The following is an 18790-nucleotide window of genomic DNA, read 5'->3' on the forward strand; positions in this document are numbered from 1 at the left end:
CCTGCTGAGCAGGGAGCCCAATGTGGGACTCAATCCTAGGACCCTGGGATCATGACCTGAGGTGAAGGCAGATGCTTAACCAACTGAGCCACCCAGGCGCCCCTAGTCTTAGTCCTTTTTGATGGCTGAGTAATATTCCAGTGTATATATATACCATATCTCCTTTATCCAGTCATCTGTTGAAGGACATCGTGGCTCCTTCCACAGTTTGGCTCTTGTGTACATTGCTGCTGTGAATATTGGGGTGCAGATGCCCCTTTGTTCACTACATCTGTATTTTAGGGGTAAATACCCAGTAGTACAACTGCTATCCCCTCAATTTCTGAACAAAAACTCAAAGCCAAGTGTGCTGGATGAGTAAAAGGTATATTTATATATACATATATTTTTTAAATATTTTATTTTTAAGTTACCTCAACACCCAATGTGGGGCTTGAACTCACAACCCCAAGATCAAGAGTCATAGGCTGGGATCCCTGGGTGGCGCAGCGGTTTGGCACCTGCCTTTGGCCCAGGGCGTGATCCTGGAGACCCGGGATCGAATCCCACATCAGGCTCCTGGTGCATGGAGCCTGTGTCTCTGCCTCTCTCTCTCTGTGACTATCATAAATAAATAAAAATTAAAAAAAATTTCAGCTCTCCTTAAAAAAAAAAAAGATTTATAAAAAAAAAAAAAGAGTCATAGGCTCCACTGTTAGAGCTAGCCAGGCATCCTTATTTTACTTGTTAAATAAAGGTGTTGAAAGTTTGTTGGGGGCACCTGGGTGGCTCAGTCGGTTAAGCATCTGCCTTTTTTTTTTTTTTAAGATTTTATTTATTTATTCATGAGAAACACACACAGAGAGAGGCAGACACACCGGCAGAGGGAGAAGCAGGCTCCATGCAGGGAGCCCGATGAGGGACTGGCTGCGGGACTGGCTGCGGGACCTGATTCTGGGTCCTCAGGATCATGCCCTGGGCTGAAGGCGGCGCTAAACCGCTGAGCCATGGGACCTGCCCAGAATCTGCCTTTGGTCCAGGTCATGATCTCAGGCTCCTGGAGTGGAGCCCCCTATCAGGTTCCCTACTGAACGAGTTGGCTTCTCCCTCTTCTTCTGCCTCTCCCCACTGCTTGTACTCTCTCTCTAGTAAATAAAGTCTTAAAACAAAACAAAACAGGGCGCCTGGGTGACTCAGTGGTTGAGTATCTGCCTTTGGCTCAGAGCATAATCTTGGGGTCCGTGGATTGAGTCCCACATCGGGTTCCCCACAAGGAGCCTGCTTCTCCCTCTGCCTATGTCTCTGCCTCTCTCTGTGTGTCTCTCATGAATAAATAAATAAAATATTTTTTTAAAAAGTAAATTTGTTGTTTTTCTCATCATGGTATGAGATCATGGTACTCTCACCCCCAACCCCCAGTGAAAACTCTGGGTTTGGATAACATACTGAATTCTAGTTTGGAGAAGAAAGTACCTTTTAGTTCTGTGACTCTGGGCAAGTCATTTAAGTTCTTTGTGCCATCAGATGCCCGTGCATTGGAAAACAGGTCTAGGGATCCCTGGGTGGCTCAGAGGTTTAGCACCTGCCTTTGGCCCAGGGCATGATCCTGGAGTCTCGGGATCGAGTCCCGCATCAGGCTCCCTGCATGGAGCCTGCTTCTCTCTTTGCCTGTGTCTTTGCCTCTCTCTCTGTCATGAATAAATAAATAAAATCTTTAAAAAAAAAAAAACAGGTCTAATGACAGTATCTATCTCATAGTTCTAGGATAATTACATGAGTTCATATATAATTAAATGAGTTTCTGGCAAATAGCTAATACCATATAAATATTCGTTAAATATGACACAAAGAGGGCCCCCCGGGTGGCTCAGCAGTTTAGCACTTCCTTTGACCCACCTTGATCCTGGGTCTCCAGGATTAAGTCCCACTTTGGGCTTCCTGTATGAAGCCTGCTTCTCCGTGTGTGTGTGTGTGTGTGTGTGTGTGTGTGTGTGTGATGAATAAATAAATAAAATCTTAAAAAAAAAAAAAAGACACAAAGAAGCATGTCAAATTAGAAGACCCAGTAAGGAATCAGGAATTCCCAAGTTTGTTAACAGAATTCTTCAGTCACAGGGCTTTAAGACAGATGCCCTGTTGGCTCCTACCCCTCCTGCCTTTCCTGGTGTCACCGGGGTGTGGGGTGACACAAAGCTCCTAGTCCACCTGTTGGGATTTTCCCCTCTCTGGAAGGCCCATAATCTCCTTGCTTGTCATTGTCTTCTCAGAAGTGATTAAGGGGCCAGGCTCTAAAGATTAAAAGAGCCGCCTGTGGAGTGTACTGAGTAGGGTACTCCACTTTGAGTTCTCTAAGAATTAGCACCCATGGCCCTTGTGCCAGGGAACAGTGAGGATGAGCCTTGGCCTACAGACAGCCCAGGCTCCTCCCAACACCCAGAAAGTCCTAGGCTGACCAACCCTCTGTGGATGGACAGAGGAGAAATTGTTAGGGTTGAAGATCACCAGGATGTACAGGTTAGGACTCCCTTACCCTGTTGTCCTGCTGCTGGCTCATCCTCCGACTTGGTCAAGCGCCCTGCTATCCTGATTCAGGATTTTGTCTCTCAAAAGGCCCGCCTACCCTCCATTGTGGTAGAAGCCTCTGAGGTGAGTGAAGACAGCGGGGAGTTTGATTGGCCACATGAAGAGTTGCTGCTGCTCACTGATGAGGAAGAGGAGGCTGAGGTCTTCTTCCAGGACCAAAGTGAAGAGCCAGGTAAGGGAGGCAGCAGCTTCAGTGGAGCTGTTGTGACCTGAATGTTCTGGGCAGGACTGAAATGGAAACCTGGGTTGGGTTGCACTAAGCAATATAGGCACACAGTAGGTGCTTAGTGTAGTGGGAGAAAACATAGAGGTGGAGAGAACAGTCAAGGTGTCTGGCAAAGTTGAACTTTAGAGGGAAGTTCTCATGTCAGATGGGGATGTCTTTTAAACAACTTTTATTTAAATTCGATTTGCCAACATACAGTATAACACCCAGTGCTCATCACGTCACGTGCCCTCCTTAAGGCCGGCCACTCACTTATGGGTGATGCCTTTTAATTAAGTACTTTTATTTTTTAATTTTATTTATTCATGAGAGACAGAGAGAGAGAAGCAGAGACACAGGCAGAGGGAGAAGCAGGTTCCCTGCGGGGAGCCCTATGTGGTTCTTGATCCCAGAACCTCAGGATCATGACCTGAGCCCAAGACAGACGCTCAACCATTGAGCCACCCAGGCATCCCTAATTTTTTTATAAGAAAAAAAAATTACACAAATTTGTTGCATCTTTTAAAGTCAATAATAGACCAGGAATACTTTTCACTCTTCAACTCCCCTCTCCCCCAGGCTGGACATGGAGCCCATTGGACCCCAGATCTCCCTTACGAAGCTTTAACCCAGAATTCAGCTGGGGGCAGGAACAGGGAGAACCAGAGGTCTCCTGGATTCCTGAGGACATGGATTATCAGGAAGCCTCCAATCCTTGTTCTCTTTGGAACCCAGCAGCAGGCTCCCATGTTTGTAGAAGCTGCTTTGTGGAATACTCACATCTGCTTCCCAGGAGATTTGAGGGTAAGAACCATTCTGTCCTCAACATTTCAGCCAGGTTTGTTATAAGGCATTTCTATTGGCCCTTTCAATCTTCCCTCTTTTAAAGCTGACTTCAAGAGGATTAGAAGTGAGGTCAGTGGCTCACACAAATCAGTCAATACTGGGATTTGGATTAAGAACTCCTCTATTAAAAAACTCCTCAAACAGGGGCATCTGGGTCACTCAGTTGATTAAGCACCCAACTCTTGGTTTTGGCTCAGGTCATGATCTTAGGGTCTTGGGATCAAGCCCTGCATCAGGCTCTATGCTGGGTGGGCTTGGAGTCTGCTTGGGATTCCCCCTCCACCTCTTCCCCACACCTCTAAAATAAACAAACAAAAAAACCCCTCAAAAAAACCCACAAAACGGGATCCCTGGGTGGCGCAGCGGTTTGGCGCCTGCCTTTGGCCCAGGGCGCGATCCTGGAGACCCGGGATCAAATCCCACGTCAGGCTCCCGGTGCATGGAGCCTGCTTCTTCCTCTGCCTATGTCTCTGCCTCTCTTTCTCTCTCTGTGACTATCATAAATAAATAAAAATTTTAAAAAAATTAAAAAAAAACCCACAAAACTCCCGTTTTATTTTTTTATTTTTATTCTTTTTTAAATTTTTTATTTATTTATGATAGTCACACAGAATGAGAGAGAGAGAGAGAGAGAGGCAGAGACATAGGCAGAGGGAGAAGCAGGCTCCATGCACCGGGAGCCCGACGTGGGATTCGATCCTGGGTCTCCAGGATCGCGCCCTGGGCCAAAGACAGGCACTAAACCGCTGCGCCACCCAGGGATCCCTATTTTATTTTTTTATTTTTAAAAGAGATTTTATTTATTTATTCATGAGAGACACACAGAGAGAGAGGCAGAGACACAGGGAGAGGGAGAAGCAGGCTCCATGCAGGGAGCCTGATGTGGGACTTGATCCTGGGACTCCAGGATCATGCCCTGGGCCAAAGGGGCAGGTGCTAAACCGCTGAGCCACTCAGGGATCCCCTGTTTTATTTTTTAATTTTAATTTAATTTTTTAATTTTTTAAAAGTGAAACCTTTTATTTTTTTTTAAGATGTCATTTATTTATTCGTGACACACACACACACACACAGACACAGAGGCAGAGACACGGGCAGAGGGAGAAGCAGGCTCCATGCAGGGAGCCTGACGTGGGACTTGATGGGGTCTCCAGGATCACGCCCTGGGCTGAAGGCGGTGCTAAACCGCTGAGCCACCCGGGCTGACCTTTTATTTTTTATTTGTAAAGATTTTATTTATTCACGAGACAGAGAGATAGAGACATAGAGGGAGAAGTAGGCTCTTCCCAGGGAGCCCATTGTGGGACTCTATTCCCCGGATGGCGATCACGCCCTGAGCCAAAGCCACACACTCAATCACTGAGCCACCCAGGTGTCCCAATACTCCTGTTTTTAGAAGGTCCAGTTCCTTGGGGCTGGGGAATGTGCCACTGCATCTACTCTTATTGGCACTCCTCTTGTGCCTGGCCTTGCTAAATGCTCCAGGTCCTACCTATCATTATATGCAATCCCCTTAATTCCAGGTATTATTCCTACCTTGCTGCCAATGTGCGAACTGGGACACAGAAACATTCAATGCTATGTGCATTCAATGCTAATGCAGAGACCAGACTCGCTTCCCAGTCATCTTACAACGCTGAAAAACTATCCACCTCTCCCTCACCCAACAATAATTCAGGCCAGACTGAAGTCTTTAAAGAGAGCCTTGAACCAAGTAAGCAAAGTAGGTGATACCCCCAAAAGGGCCTAGCTCCTGCACCATCACAGTACAGCCTGGGGACCCTTGTTCTAGGCAGGGCACTCGCACATCAGGGTCCTCATCTGAGAACTGAATCAGGGTCCCCTGGGGGCTTAGGACCCTGAAGCACTCTGACAGAAGCTGGTAAGCCCCAGGCCAACCGCCTCGGGCAACAGCATCCCAGGTGCCCTTATCCAGCACTAGCCGGAAGGAGCCTGAGGAAGCCACGGACTCCAGGTTCTGGGCATCAGCCTGCACGAAGTGGAGTTGAGAGGCAGGGTGCCCAGGGCACAGGGGCTTTCCATCTTGGCCACCTTCCAGCAGACTCTTCATGTGGGCCACAGCCACAGGAGAGAGGTCCACCCCCAGGACGTCCACGGGATGTGGGCACCTGGTGTAGAGGCCTGTACACAGACTGGAGGTTCCACAGCCCACGTCCAACACCCGCAGTGGGCATGCAGCCTGGGACTTCTTCAGCAGCGGCAGCAGGAACCCCTGGGCTTCCTCATACCCAAAGAACCAGTCGAAGGTGGGGACGCTGCCTGCACGGGTATCGGAATGGAGCTTATCCCAGAGGCGATGGTCGGCCGGGCAACTGCCAGCCAGGGAGCCTGTGGACACGAGTGGAGTACCTGTGTCACCCAGCGCCTAAGTTCCATCAAACTGTTGCAAAAACGGTACAACGTACCCTGGGGTCTTAAGATTCACAATTTCAGATACTAGACTCCCAGGTCTCTAAGAACCCTCCCCTCCCGCTGTCTACCTTCCCTACCCGCCAAAGCGCCGCGCGCCCCAGCCGCCAGGGTCGCCACGTGGAGGGCTCGGCGCAGCGCTGCCATCTGGAGATCCCGGCAAGGTCGGCCAGAGAACCTTCGCGAAATGTCGCCACCACTTCCGCAGGAGCCTGAGGTCCAAGAGAAAAGCAGCAAATTCCGCTTCGTGCAATAACGCGTACTGCCTTCCTAACAAAAACCTCGGAAAAAAGAACGTGGACACACACCTACTAGGGTACGAACCGCCTTTATTGTTTGCAACCGGAAGTAAAAGAGAAGACCCTGCAGTTCGAGCTCCGAGGGCGGCTCCAAAGACCTGAAATCGAAGGAGAAGGCGTGAGCGCCCCAGGGAGGAGTCTGCGGAAGCCCGGTTCCGCCGTGCTCCTCGGAGCCAGTGTCCCGGCGCTTGAGGATAGAACCAGCGGACTGGAAGCCGCGGGCACCGAAGACATGACGCCGAGGAGGCCGGAGCCCTTTCCTTCTGCCTCCGTACATTACGGGGACCGGGACTGCACACCCGACCCCCGCCAAGAAAAGGAGGGTGCGCAGGCCTCGCCCAACACCCCCGCCTTGGAACCGAGCTCGCAAACGACCCACGGACCTCACCTGCCGCCGTCGCGGGAAAGAACCGTCAACGCGCCGCGTCCATTTATGTAGCCGCGATCCGCCCCCGAGCTTCGATTGGCTCGCGGGGGCCGGGGGCGGGCCTACGTCGACGCTGCGCCGAGGCAAAACGCGGTCTTGGAACCACGTTCGCTGCGCAGCCATGGGGCCTCCCGGGGGGAAGATCAACCGGCCCCGAACGGTGACTGTGTGGAAGCCCGACTTTGTTTCTCCGAGCGTCCTGCAGCCCTCTCATCCCTCCAGAGATGGGATCTATGGGCTGGACTCCGGGTGCGGGGTCTCGGGTCGCGCGGTGCGCGGCATCGTCTGATTAGCATCTTCCTCCCCCTTAGGAGCTGAAGAAGAAGCTGTTCAAGCGCCGGCGGGTGTTGAACCGGGAGAGGCGACTGAAGCATCGGGTAGTCGGGGCTGTGGTAGACGAAGGGCTGATCACACGGCACCACTTGAAGAAGCGGGCGTGAGTGCCGGACCCTCTTGGCTTTGCCCCTCCCCGCTGAGTGCCGTTCCCCTTCCCTCCCCGCCGGGCTCCTCGGCAAGGAGTCCTTCTGCGTTCCTCTGTGTGCACTGACGGAGCGTTTGTCGGAGCGTTTGTCAGCTGTGCTTTTGCCTGCACCCCGCTAGCCTAGCACCTCGCACGGTACCTGTAGTTCACAACCTCTCCGCCTCCTGGACGTCCCCCACTAAGAATGTAAGAACTGTCCACTCACCCACCTCCGCAGGTAACATGGTACATTCACTTTTTTTTTTTTTTTTTAAGATTTTATGTATCTGAGAGCACAAGCAAGGGGAGCAGCGGACAGAGAGGGAGAAGCAGCCTTCCTGTGCAGGAACTCCATCCCAGGAACCCCGGATCATGACCTGAGCCCCAGGCAGACGCTTAATTTACTGAGTCACCCAGGGGCCCCTTCACATTAGATTTTTGTAAATAAAAAAAATTGTTTTTTAATTTATTCATGAGAGACACACACACAGAGGCAGAGGCACAGGCAGAGGGAGAAGCAGGCTCCATGCAGGGAGTCCCAATGTGGGACTCGATCCCATGCCCTGGACTAAAGGCAGGCACTAAACCGCTGGGCCACCGGGGCTGCCGTAGATTTTTATAAATAAATTTAAAGCACATACATGGGGCAGCCCTGGTGGTTCAGCCGGTTTAGCGCCGCCTTTAGTCCAGGGCGTGATCCCGGAGACCGGGGATCCAGTCCCACATCAGGCTCCCTGCATGGAGCCTGCTTCTCCCTCTGCTTGTGTCTCTGCATCTCTCTCTCTCTTTCTCTCTCTCTGAATAAATAAATAAAATGTTTAAAAAAAAAATAAAGCACACACATGAGTATGCACGAACTCAATTTACAGAAAAGCGCCTAATGGGATTTTGCATGTTTCAAAGCCCCCTGAGCCTTGGGGAAGAGTTCCCATCCCATCGTTTCATTGACTTCTTCATTGTAAATATTTACAGTTTGGGATATAATAAATATATTTGGTCTTTGTCCGTGGTTCCTAGCACAGAGCTTCTAAAACCCTTAGGATTTTCTGAGTGATAGGAGTGTCATGTATGGCCTAAGGACCCCCTTTTGAGCACGCCTAAGGTTTATACTAATAACTTAGGGTGGAGCTGATCTCCTGAAAGACCAGGTGGTGAGAGCGTGGTAGATTTAAACTCCACCTACTTAGGAAGATTAAGTTCTAGAAGAACTCTTGAATAGTAGAGATTTGATGAGCTTCCTGGTTAGTGAACAGGTGGAGGTTTGGGGAAAGTGGCACACCTGGAGAGAGCGTGAAAGCTCAGTGCCCCTTCCCCATACTTTACCCTATGCATCCCTTCCATCTGGCTGTTACTGAATTGCATCCTTTTACAATAACTAAGTAAATGCAAGTAAATGTTTCCCTGAGTTCTGTGAGCTCTTCTAGCAAATTACTGAGTCTGAGAAGGGGATCGTGAGAACCTTGGTTTATAGCTGATTATTCAGAAGCAAAATATCTGAAGTGGGGGGGCAGTCTTGTGAAACAGCGCCCTCAACCCGTGGCATCTGATCCAGGTAGATTGTGTCAGAACTGAGTTAAATGTGTAGGATTCTCAGTCGGTGTCCACCAAATTTGAGAATGCCTTGATGTGGGGAAAAACCCACACCTTTTTGGTGTCAGAAGTATTGAAAATAGGGGCACCTGGCTGGCTCAGTTGGTAGAGCATGTGACTCTTGATTTCAGGGTTATGAGTTCAAGCCTCATGTTGGATATGGAGCCTACTTAAAAAAAAAAAAAGTATTAAAAATAGAGGAGAGGGATGCTTGGGTGGGTGGCTCAGTGGTTGAGCGTCTGCCTTTGGCTCAGGGTGTGGTGCCGGGATCCTGGAGTCGAGTCTTGCATCAGGCTCCCTACAGGGAGCCTGCTTCTCCCTCTGCCCATGTCTGCCTCTCTCTGTGTCTCTCATGAATAAATAAATAAAATCTTAAAAAAAAAGAAAAGAAAAGTAACTTTACCTTACAAGTTCTGGCACATACCAAATTTTAACATTTAATGTTAAGTACTTTATATATGTGTGGGAGTGGTATTAAGTATGTAAATGGCTAAGTGTTGGAGAGATTTAACTCACTACCTCAGAGCCCAGGTTTTCAAGGTCTTTTTACTTGAATCCAAAGACCTTTTCGATAGAACCAACTGACGCTGGTTCAGGAAATCTTTGCTCCTACTGACCCTTCAGGTCCAGTGCACGTGCCAACATTACTCTGTCTGGGAAGAAGCGCAGAAAGCTCCTCCAGCAGATCCGGCTGGCCCAGAAAGAGAAAGCAGCCATGGAAGGTAAGGCCAGGGCATAGAGGTGGGGTCAGGGAGCAGCCTGGATTCCTTGGGGTTCTTTAATACTTTCCCTTTCCTTTTTCTCAGTGGAAGCCCCCACAAGGCCAGTCAGGACTAGTGGACCACAGCCCAAGCGACAAAAGAAGACAAAAGCACCCCAGGATATAGACATGGAGGACCTTGGAGATGAGAGGGGACTCTCTCACCCCTTCCACTAGAAGATTCTCAGCTGGAGCCAGAAAGACTCTAGTTGTTCAGAGGACTTTGGAGAAGGCATTGCCCCTTTTCATTCTCCCCAGACTCCTCTTCCTTCATGGCCTAGTGACCTGTCATGGAGGGATATGTTAAGAGGAAGAGGGTGGTGAAGAAAGACTGGAGAACGTGGCCCCCTTGCAGTCAGCTCCACTTGTAATAAAGTTCTAGAGTTCTCTTTGAGATGTGTGGTTTAATGTGGGAGCCTGAAAGGGACTTGGGAAGGGGTCTGTGGGTGTGGAAACAAGATAGAAAATAAAACCCATGGCGCTAGGGCAGTCCGGGTGGCTCAGCGGTTTAGCTCCACCTTTGGCCCATGGTGTGGTCCAGGAGACCCGGGATCAAGTCCCATATCGGGCTCCCTGCATGGATCCTGCTTCTCTCTCTGCCTGTGTCTCTGCGCTTCTCTCTTACTCTCTCTCTCTCTCCTTGTGTGTGTGTCTCTCATGAATGAATAAATAAGTAAAATCTTAAAAAAAAAAAAAAAAAAAAAACCAAACCCATGGCGCTCACTTGAGCAAGGGCAATAAGAAGGCAGCCTCTGTGATGATCCTGTCTCCCTAGCAACACTCCCAACTCTCCACTTCTGACAACAATACAGATTATTGTAGAAATGGCAGAGGAGATAAAGTCCTGATACCAGCCCTGCCACTCACTGCCTCTGTGACCAGAGGGGGCAAGTCACTTTATTTATTTATTTGTTTGTTTATTTATTTATGATTTGAGAGAGAGCACAAGTGGCAAGTGGGGAGGGGGTGCAGAGGGAGCAGCAGAAGCAGACACCCCACTGAGCAGGGAGCCTGAAGAGGGGCTGGATCCCAGCGCCCCAAGATCATGACCTGAGCTGAAGGCAGACACAGCTGCCTGAGGTGCCCAGGTACCCCAGGAACAAGTCACTTTATGTCAGGTTTGTATCTGCTTCCTTTGTTGGATTTTATATATATACATCACTTTTAAAAAATATTTATTTGGGATGCCTGGGTGGCTCAGCAGTTGAGTGCCTGCCTTTGGCCTAGGGCCTGATCCTGGAGTCCCAGGATCGAGTCCCACATCGGGCTCCCTGTATGGAGTCTGCTTGTCTCTCTGTCTCTGACTCTCTGTGTATCTTTATTTTTTTAATTTTTTTTTAATATTTTTTTTGAAATTTTTTTTTATTTATTTACGATAGGCACACAGTGAGAGAGAGAGGCAGAGACACAGGCAGAGGGAGAAGCAGGCTCCATGCACCGGGAGCCCGACGTGGGATTCGATCCCGGGTCTCCAGGATCGCGCCCTGGGCCAAAGGCAGGCGCCAAACCGCTGCGCCACCCAGGGATCCCTCTCTCTGTGTATCTTTCATGGATAAATAATTAAAATCTTAACAAATAAATAAGAGGTTTATTTAGGGATGCCCGGATGGCTCAGCAGTTGAGTGTCTGTCTTTGGCTCAGGGTGGGATCTTGGGGTTCCGGGATTAAGTTCCACATTGGGCTCCCTGTGAGGAGCCTGCTTCCCCTCTGCGTAGGTCTGTCTCTCATGAATAACAAAATCTTAAAAAAAAAAAAAAAAAAGTTTATTTATTTTAGAAAGAGTGAACTGTGTAGGGAGCGTGTATCAGGAGAGGAAAAGGGAAAGCTGACTCCCTGCTAAGTGCAGAGCCTTACCTGCCAGCTCATTTCATAACCCTGACTTTAGCCCTGAGATCAAGACCTGAGCAGAAACCAGGGGTCCAGCACTTAACCAACTGAGCTACCCAGGCACCCCTGCTGAATTCTATTTTTAATTAATTTTTAAAAAGATTTTACTTATGAGAGGTACAGCCAGCCAGGCATCCCAGGATTATATTTTTAATAAGATGAAGATTGAGCATAACTTTTTCCATTTAATATTCAGAACTTCTGTTGGGAGCCAGAGCTGGGGTGTTTAAAGTGAAAAGCTGCCTGTGTGGAGGTGTGTTCAACAGAGGAAAGCATAATCTTTCTGCTCTGTTTAATCACTACTGGCTTCCTGGAGGAGGGAGGATTTGGGCCCAGTGTCATACCTCCCCAGCCAACTTCCTATTTTGAATTTCAAACTTCCAATAAAGTTAAGAAGTTAGTTACAATGAACCTTTATATATGTACTCTACTTAGATTTACCAATTTTTAACATTTTCTTACACTCGTTTCATCTCTGCACTTGTAAATATGTATGTGTGTATCTTTTTTTTTTTTTTTTTGAGATTTTATTTATTTATTCACGAGAGACACAGAGACAGAGAGGCAGAGATACAGGCAGAGGGAGAAGCGGGCTCCATCCAGGGAGCCTGACGTGGGATTCGATCCGGAGTCTCCAGGATCACGCCCTGGACTGAAGGTGGCGCTAAACCGCTGAGCCACCCGGGCTGCCCTGTATCTTTGTTGTTGTTGACTCATGTGAAAGTCAATTGCAGATGAGATTTTACCCTTAAGAACATTCTTTTATATAGCCAAACTACTATTGTCACACCTAACATATTTAACGTTGGCTATTGGGGATGCCTGTGTGGCTCAGCGGTTGAGCATCTGACTTTGGCCCAGGGGGTGATCCCAGAGTCCCGGGATTGAGTGCCACATCGGGCTCCCTGCAGGGAACCTGCTTGTCTCTCTCTCATTGCTGTAGAACTTATCTAGTTTAAAAATCTTTTACAGGTCAAAAGTTGAGGTTGTGAGGTGGATACCAGTTTGAGGCAATCCTAGGAGTAGAAATGGTCTCTATTGTTCTAGAACAGATCTTGCTAGTAAGTGGCATGGGCATGCCTGGGTGGCTCAGTGGTTGAGCGTCTGCCTTTGGCCCAGGGTGTGATCCCGGGGGCCGGGATGGAGTCCCGCATAGGGCTCCTTATGGGGAGAGTGCTTCTCCCTCTGCCGACTCTCTGTGTCTCTCATGAATAACTAACTAACTAACTAACTAACTAACTAACTAACTAACTAACTATCGAGAGAGAGAGAGAGAGAGAGAGAGAGAGAGAGGAGAGAGAGAGAGTCAGAGATACAGGCCGAGGGAGAAGCAGGTTCCACTGAGCCACCCGGGCGCCCCTGTTTACTTGTTTTTTGATGTATTTAATATGATCACTATTTATTGATGAAAATGTTTCCAAGTGCTTCATTTTTTAAAACCTCGTAAGTTGGGATCCCTGGGTGGCGCAGCGGTTTGGCGCCTGCCTTTGGCCCAGGGCGCGATCCTGGAGACCCGGGATCGAATCCCACGTCGGGCTCCCGGTGCATGGAGCCTGCTTCTCCCTCTGCCTGTGTCTCTGCCTCTCTCTCTCTCTCTGTGACTATCATAAAAAATAAATAAATAAAAAAATAAAACCTTGTAAATTGAACACTTCGTATTTTTGGCTTTCGGCAAAATAAATTCGACCGTGAATAGCCGCAGCTAGCTGTAGTTTGTGTGTCAAAGGCCCTTTGGAGGAACAACAACGAAAGGTTTCATTGAGGCCGGAACGGCTTCTCATCGTCACTAAGTCCGGGTCGGGGATCCCGACGCGGTCCGGAACCAACGTAGGAGGGTCGCGGACGTCGACGGACCGGTTTCCCGGGGATACACAGTCGCTGGTTCCTTTCGGGCTTCCTGTCAGCGCGCATGCGCTGCCTGCGCTTCGCCGCTCCCGCCTCGGGCTCGGGCTAGGGCTCCGGGATGTCCGCGTTGTGCGACCCTCCCGGGGCCCCAGGGCCTCCCGGGCCTGCCCCGGCCACCCACGGTCCCGCGCCGCTCAGGTAGTTAGAGCCCCTGGCATCTTACCCCCATCGCGCGGCCCTGCGCCGATCCCCAGCCTTCTCGGCAGAAACCCGGATCCTACCTCGAGAACTCGCGTCAGGGTTCTCAGAGATTCCTGGTCGGATCTTCCCAGAACTCAGGGACCGCCTCAGCAAAACTCTGGGCTCCAGTGCCCGCACTCGTGAGCTCTCGGTCCTGCCTCCCCCGCACCCCCAGCGCCTAGATCCCGGCCTTGTTCTCCCAAGAGCTGGGGCTATCAGAACTCTTGGGAGCCCAGCTGTCCTGCCCCTTTTAGGCTTGAGAGAACCCAGGGTCCCTTGACTTCATGGAGACTCCCTGAGAGCCCGGGCCCAGAAATCCACACAATGCTTCCCTCTAGCCTTTGCCTTACCCTCCGACTAAGATACTCCCCCTCACCTTAGGATGGTTTATTTGATTATTTATTTAAAGAATCGGAGAGAGCATAGTCTGGAGCCCTATCAGCCCCTAGAGGACTTGGTCTTCTTTGGTAGAAAAGGCAGTAAAAGGAAGGGTACTTTGTCTCTTCCCATAACACTGGCTTCTGAACCTCTGAGGCCAAAGCTCTATGTTTTGGGAGGGGAGGTGTTGAAAGCCAGGCATTACCTTGTCTGTACCCTGGCACACTGAGCATGCCGGGAAGGGGGTTTGTTGATGTGGAGTTTAAGTGCTGGGTGGCGACGATGTTTGCAGAATATGGGAAAAAACAGGTACTAGGGCAGCCCGGGTGGCTCAGCGGTTTAGCGCCGCCTTTGGCACAGGGTGTGATCCTGGAGACCTGGGATCCAGTCCCATGTCCGGCTCCCTGCATAGAGCCTGTTTCTCCCTCTGCCTGTGTCTCTGCCGCTCGCTCTCTCTCTCTCTCTCTCTCTCTGTGTGTGTGTGTGTGTCTCTCATGAATAAATAAATAAATAAAATCTTTAAAAAAAAAACAAAACAAAACAGGTACTAGGAAGCCTTAATGAGGGACAAGTTTGAGCTTAAGATTTTAAGAGCAAGATCCTGGGTGGTTGTGTTTTGTTTGCGGGGAGGGCAGCCAGGAGGGCAGCCAGGCTGCAAAGGTGTGTTTTTTGTTTTAAAGATTCTATTTATTCATGAGAGACATAGAGAAGCAGAGACACAGGCAGAGGGAGAAGCAGTCTCCACGCAGGGAGCCCGATGCGGGACTCGATCCCAGGACTCCAGGATCACACCCTGGACCAAAGGCAGGCCCTAAACCGCTGAGTCACCCAGCGATCCCTGGAAAGGTGTTTTTAAAGCAGATGTTATAGCCACACAAGATGCATTTGCTTAATTCAGCAAATACTTAATGGAGTACTTCCCATATACCAGGCGCTTCAGTAGAAGAGGATTCATTGTTGAAGAGCACAGAAATGGTTACTACCCTCTTGGGACTTCTAGTCTGATTACTTAACTTTGGTTTTCTTTCTTTCTCGCTCTTTTTTTTTAAAGATTTTATTTATTCATTCATTCATGAGAGATGCAGAGAGAGAAAGAGGCAGAGACACAGGTAGAGGGAGAAGCAGGCTCCACACAGGGAGCCCTATGTGGGACTCGATCTTGAGAGTCCAGGACCAGGCCCTGGGCTGAAGGCAGGCACTAGCCCCCTGAGCCACCCAGGGATCGCTAACCTTGGTTTTCTTATCCGTAAAGTGGGATCATACCTTCTTGGGCTGTTGTCTTGATTGAAATAAGACACGTGAAGTACCTAAAGAGCACCTGACATGAGTTACCTAACATTGATATTGTTATTATCGAAAGAAAAATAGGTAGCATTTATTGGGTGATTAGTGTGAACGTGATGTAGCGTTTATTGCTTCACGTACATTATCTTATGAGGGAGGTACAGTTATCCCTGTTTTACGTAGAAAAACCAAAACTCACTGAGGGAATGTAATGTGCCTAACATCTCCCAACACTCTAAGTCTTCTTCTCTTGCTTCCTTTTAGTGCTCAAGAGCTGTCCCAGGAAATCAAAGCTTTTCTAACTGGCGTGGACCCGATTCTGGGCCACCAACTCTCTGCCCGGGAACATGCTCGCTGTGGTCTTCTCCTGCTGCGTTCTTTACCACCTGCTCGAGCTGCTGTGCTTGACCACTTGCGAGGTGTCTTTGATGAGAGTGTCCGGGCCCACCTGGCTGCCCTGGATGAGAGCCCCGTGGCTGCCCCCCCTCACCTCCGTCCACCCCCACCCTCCCATGTCCCTGCTGGGGGACCTGGTCTAGAAGATGTGGTGCAGGAAGTACAGCAGGTGCTGTCTGAGTTTATCCGAGCCAACCCGAAGGCCTGGGCACCTGTGATTAGTGCATGGTCCATTGACCTCATGGGGCAACTGAGCAGCACATACTCAGGCCAGCACCAACGTGTGCCCCATGCCACTGGCTCTCTCAATGAATTGCTGCAGCTGTGGATGGGCTGTCGGGCCACCCGCACATTGATGGATATCTATGTTCAGTGTCTCTCAGCTCTCATTGGTAGTTGCCCAGATGCCTGCGTGGATGCCTTGCTGGATACCTCTGTCCAGCATTCCCCACACTTTGACTGGGTTGTGGCCCATATTGGCTCCTCTTTTCCTGGCACCATCATCTCCCGAGTTCTCTCCTGTGGCCTTAAGGATTTCTGTGTTCATGGTGGGGCTGGAGGTGGAGCTGGTGGCAGTGGTGGAAGCTCTTCTCAGACCCCCTCTATAGACCCTTTCCCTGGATCTCCTGCTATCCCTGGGGAGAAACGGGTGCCCAAGATTGCCTCAGTTGTAGGCATTCTAGGGCACCTGGCCTCCCGCCATGGAGACAGCATCCGCCGGGAACTTCTTCGAATGTTCCATGATAGCCTGGCAGGGGGCACTGGGGGCCGGAGTGGGGACCCCTCCCTTCAGGCCACAGTTCCCTTCCTACTGCAGCTGGCGGTCATGTCACCAGCTTTGCTGGGCACAGTCTCTGGAGAGTTGGTGGACTGCCTTAAGCCCCCAGCTGTGCTGAGCCAGCTGCAGCAACACCTGCAGGGATTTCCCCGAGAGGAGCTGGACAACATGCTGAACCTGGCTGTGCACCTGGTAAGCCAGGCCTCGGGGGCAGGTGCCTACCGGCTGTTGCAGTTCCTGGTGGACACAGCTATGCCTGCCTCAGTCATTACCACCCAAGGCCTGGCTGTGCCGGACACTGTTCGGGAGGCCTGTGACCGGCTGATCCAGCTGCTGCTGCTGCACCTGCAAAAACTGGTTCATCACCGGGGAGGGTCTCCTGGGGAAGGAGTGCTGGGCCCACCCCCAGCCCCCCGCCCTGTGCCTTTTTTAGATGCGCTAAGAAACAACGTTGGAGAGCTATGTGGAGAAACATTACGATTGGAACGGAAGCGCTTCCTCTGGCAACACCAGCTCCTGGGCCTGCTCTCTGTCTATACTCGACCTAGTTGTGGACCTGAGGCCTTGGGCCATCTCCTGAGCCGGGCCCGAAGCCCTGAAGAGTTGAGTCTGGCCACCCAATTATATGCAGGGCTGGTGGTCAGTCTCTCTGGCCTCCTGCCTCTGGCTTTCCGAAGCTGCCTGGCTCGGGTGCATGCAGGGACTCTGCAGCCTCCCTTCACTGCCCGGTTCCTGCGCAATTTGGCACTGCTAGTGGGGTGGGAACAGCAGGGTGGTGAGGGCCCTGCAGCCCTAGGGGCCCGGTTTGGGGAGTCTGCATCAGCTCATTTGTCTGACCTGGCTCCTCTCCTGCTACATCCTGAGGAGGAAGTAGCTGAAGCTGCTGCCTCCCTCCTGGCCATTTGTCCCTTTCCTCAAGAAGCCCTGTCCCCCTCCCAACTCCTGGGATTGGTGAGAGCTGGAGTACATCGCTTCTTTGCCTCTCTGAGGCTGCATGGCCCCCCAGGTGTGGCTTCTGCCTCTCAGCTTCTTACCCGCCTCTCTCAGACCTCACCAGCTGGGCTTAAGGCTGTCTTACAGCTGTTAGTTGAGGGAGCCTTACATCGGGGCAACACAGAACTGTTTGGAGGGGAAGTGGATAGAGACAATGAGACTCTTTCAATTGTCTCAACTCCTTTGGCTTCTGCCTCCCTTTTGGACACAAACCGGCGTCACACTGCAGCTGTGCCAGGGCCTGGAGGGATTTGGTCAGTTTTCCATGCTGGAGTCATCGGTCGTGGTCTAAAGCCACCCAAGTTTGTCCAGTCTCGCAATCAGCAGGAAGTCATCTATAACACCCAGAGCCTCCTCAGCCTCCTGGTGCACTGCTGCAGTGCCCCTGGGGGTACTGAATGTGGGGGCTGCTGGGGGGCTCCCACCCTGAGCCCGGAGGCAGCCAAAGCAGTGGCAGTGACCTTGGTGGAGAGTGTGTGCCCTGATGCAGCTGGTGCTGAGCTAGCCTGGCCCCCTGAGGAGAATGCCCGGGCCACTGTGGAGCGGGATCTCCGCATTGGCCGGCGCTTCCGGGAACAGCCCCTGCTCTTTGAGCTGTTAAAGCTGGTAGCAGCTGCTCCCCCAGCCCTGTGCTACTGCTCTGTGCTCTTGCGGGGGCTCCTGGCTGCCCTTCTGGGTCACTGGGAAGCCTCTCGACACCCTGATACAGCTCAGTCTCCCTGGCATCTGGAGGCATCCTGCACCCTGGTAGCTGTCATGGCTGAGGGAAGCCTTCTGCCACCAGCCCTAGGTAATATGCACGAGGTATTTAGCCAACTGGCACCTTTTGAAGTGCGTCTGCTGCTGCTCAGTGTCTGGGGCTTTCTCCGGGAGCATGGGCCATTGCCCCAGAAGTTCATCTTCCAGTCAGAGCGTGGGCGCTTCATCCGGGACTTCTCCAGGGAGGGTGGGGGTGAGGGTGGACCCCATCTCGCTGTGCTGCACAGTGTTCTCCACCGCAACATTGACCGCCTGGGCCTTTTCTCTGGCCGTTTCCAGGCACCTTCACCGTCCACTCTTATTCGGCAGGGGACATAGCCTTTTCCATGCTTTGGAAGTCAAGGGAGGTTTAGCAGGGAGAGACATAGGGGGCTAAGTGCTCAGAAAGGTAGAGGTTTCTTTTCAAAACCTTAGCCTAAAGAGCGGTGTCACTTTTTTCCTCTCCCATCATTTTTTCTAAATAAAATTTGCCGAGTTGAGAAAAGCAGAGTCCAGTGCCTCTGTCTGATGCTTAGAGCTGGCAAAGTCGGACAGCGCCTGGCTCTGGACAATCCCGCCCCCGCCCTCAAGCCACGCCCTCGTCCCCGCCTACCGCGGGCATTTATTGTGCGCGCTTTGCCAACGGGACAGCCGGCCGGCCGCTCTCTGGTC

General features: G+C 51.0%; 4 protein-coding genes and 1 non-coding gene across 7 annotated transcripts; 3 read left to right on the plus strand and 2 right to left on the minus strand.

Annotated features, from left to right (window-relative positions):
• Positions 1-2180: 2180 nt before the first annotated feature.
• LBHD1 (LBH domain containing 1) lies at positions 2181-4092 on the plus strand. Its single transcript, XM_055312087.1, has 2 exons — positions 2181-2734; positions 3347-4092. Exons 1-2 carry the CDS (start codon positions 2344-2346, stop codon positions 3652-3654), a joined length of 699 nt encoding a protein of 232 aa, XP_055168062.1. The 5' UTR covers positions 2181-2343; the 3' UTR covers positions 3655-4092.
• Positions 4093-4159: 67 nt separating this feature from the next.
• Positions 4160-6775, minus strand: CSKMT (citrate synthase lysine methyltransferase). Of its 3 annotated transcripts, none has more exons than XM_055312071.1 (4): positions 6731-6775; positions 6352-6440; positions 6124-6255; positions 4160-5962 (listed from the first exon to the last, which is right to left on the minus strand). In XM_055312071.1, the coding sequence occupies exons 3-4, from the start codon at positions 6188-6190 to the stop codon at positions 5307-5309; spliced, it is 723 nt and encodes a 240-aa protein (XP_055168046.1). In that variant the 5' UTR covers positions 6191-6255; positions 6352-6440; positions 6731-6775; the 3' UTR covers positions 4160-5306. The 3 variants fall into 3 exon arrangements, with proteins under 3 accessions (XP_055168046.1, XP_055168036.1, XP_055168027.1); XM_055312061.1 differs by having other exon boundaries at positions 6726-6744; XM_055312052.1 differs by lacking the exon at positions 6731-6775 and having other exon boundaries at positions 6352-6719.
• Positions 6517-6665, minus strand: LOC129503257 (small nucleolar RNA SNORA57). Its single transcript, XR_008663140.1, has one exon. It is a non-coding gene; the product is annotated as a small nucleolar RNA SNORA57 (small nucleolar RNA).
• A 44-nt stretch (positions 6776-6819) lies between the features above and the next one.
• Positions 6820-9973, plus strand: CUNH11orf98 (chromosome unknown C11orf98 homolog). Its single transcript, XM_055312088.1, has 4 exons — positions 6820-6929; positions 7081-7205; positions 9444-9541; positions 9626-9973. The coding sequence occupies exons 1-4, from the start codon at positions 6891-6893 to the stop codon at positions 9754-9756; spliced, it is 393 nt and encodes a 130-aa protein (XP_055168063.1). The 5' UTR covers positions 6820-6890; the 3' UTR covers positions 9757-9973.
• A 3398-nt stretch (positions 9974-13371) lies between these two features.
• INTS5 (integrator complex subunit 5) lies at positions 13372-18694 on the plus strand. The gene is made up of 2 exons (XM_055312213.1): positions 13372-13509; positions 15478-18694. Exons 1-2 carry the CDS (start codon positions 13430-13432, stop codon positions 18455-18457), a joined length of 3060 nt encoding a protein of 1019 aa, XP_055168188.1. The 5' UTR covers positions 13372-13429; the 3' UTR covers positions 18458-18694.
• Positions 18695-18790: the final 96 nt, after the last annotated feature.

The sequence above is a fragment of the Nyctereutes procyonoides genome, unplaced genomic scaffold, assembly GCF_905146905.1.
Source record: "Nyctereutes procyonoides isolate TBG_1078 unplaced genomic scaffold, NYPRO_anot_genome, whole genome shotgun sequence".
Lineage (NCBI taxonomy): Eukaryota > Metazoa > Chordata > Mammalia > Carnivora > Canidae > Nyctereutes > Nyctereutes procyonoides.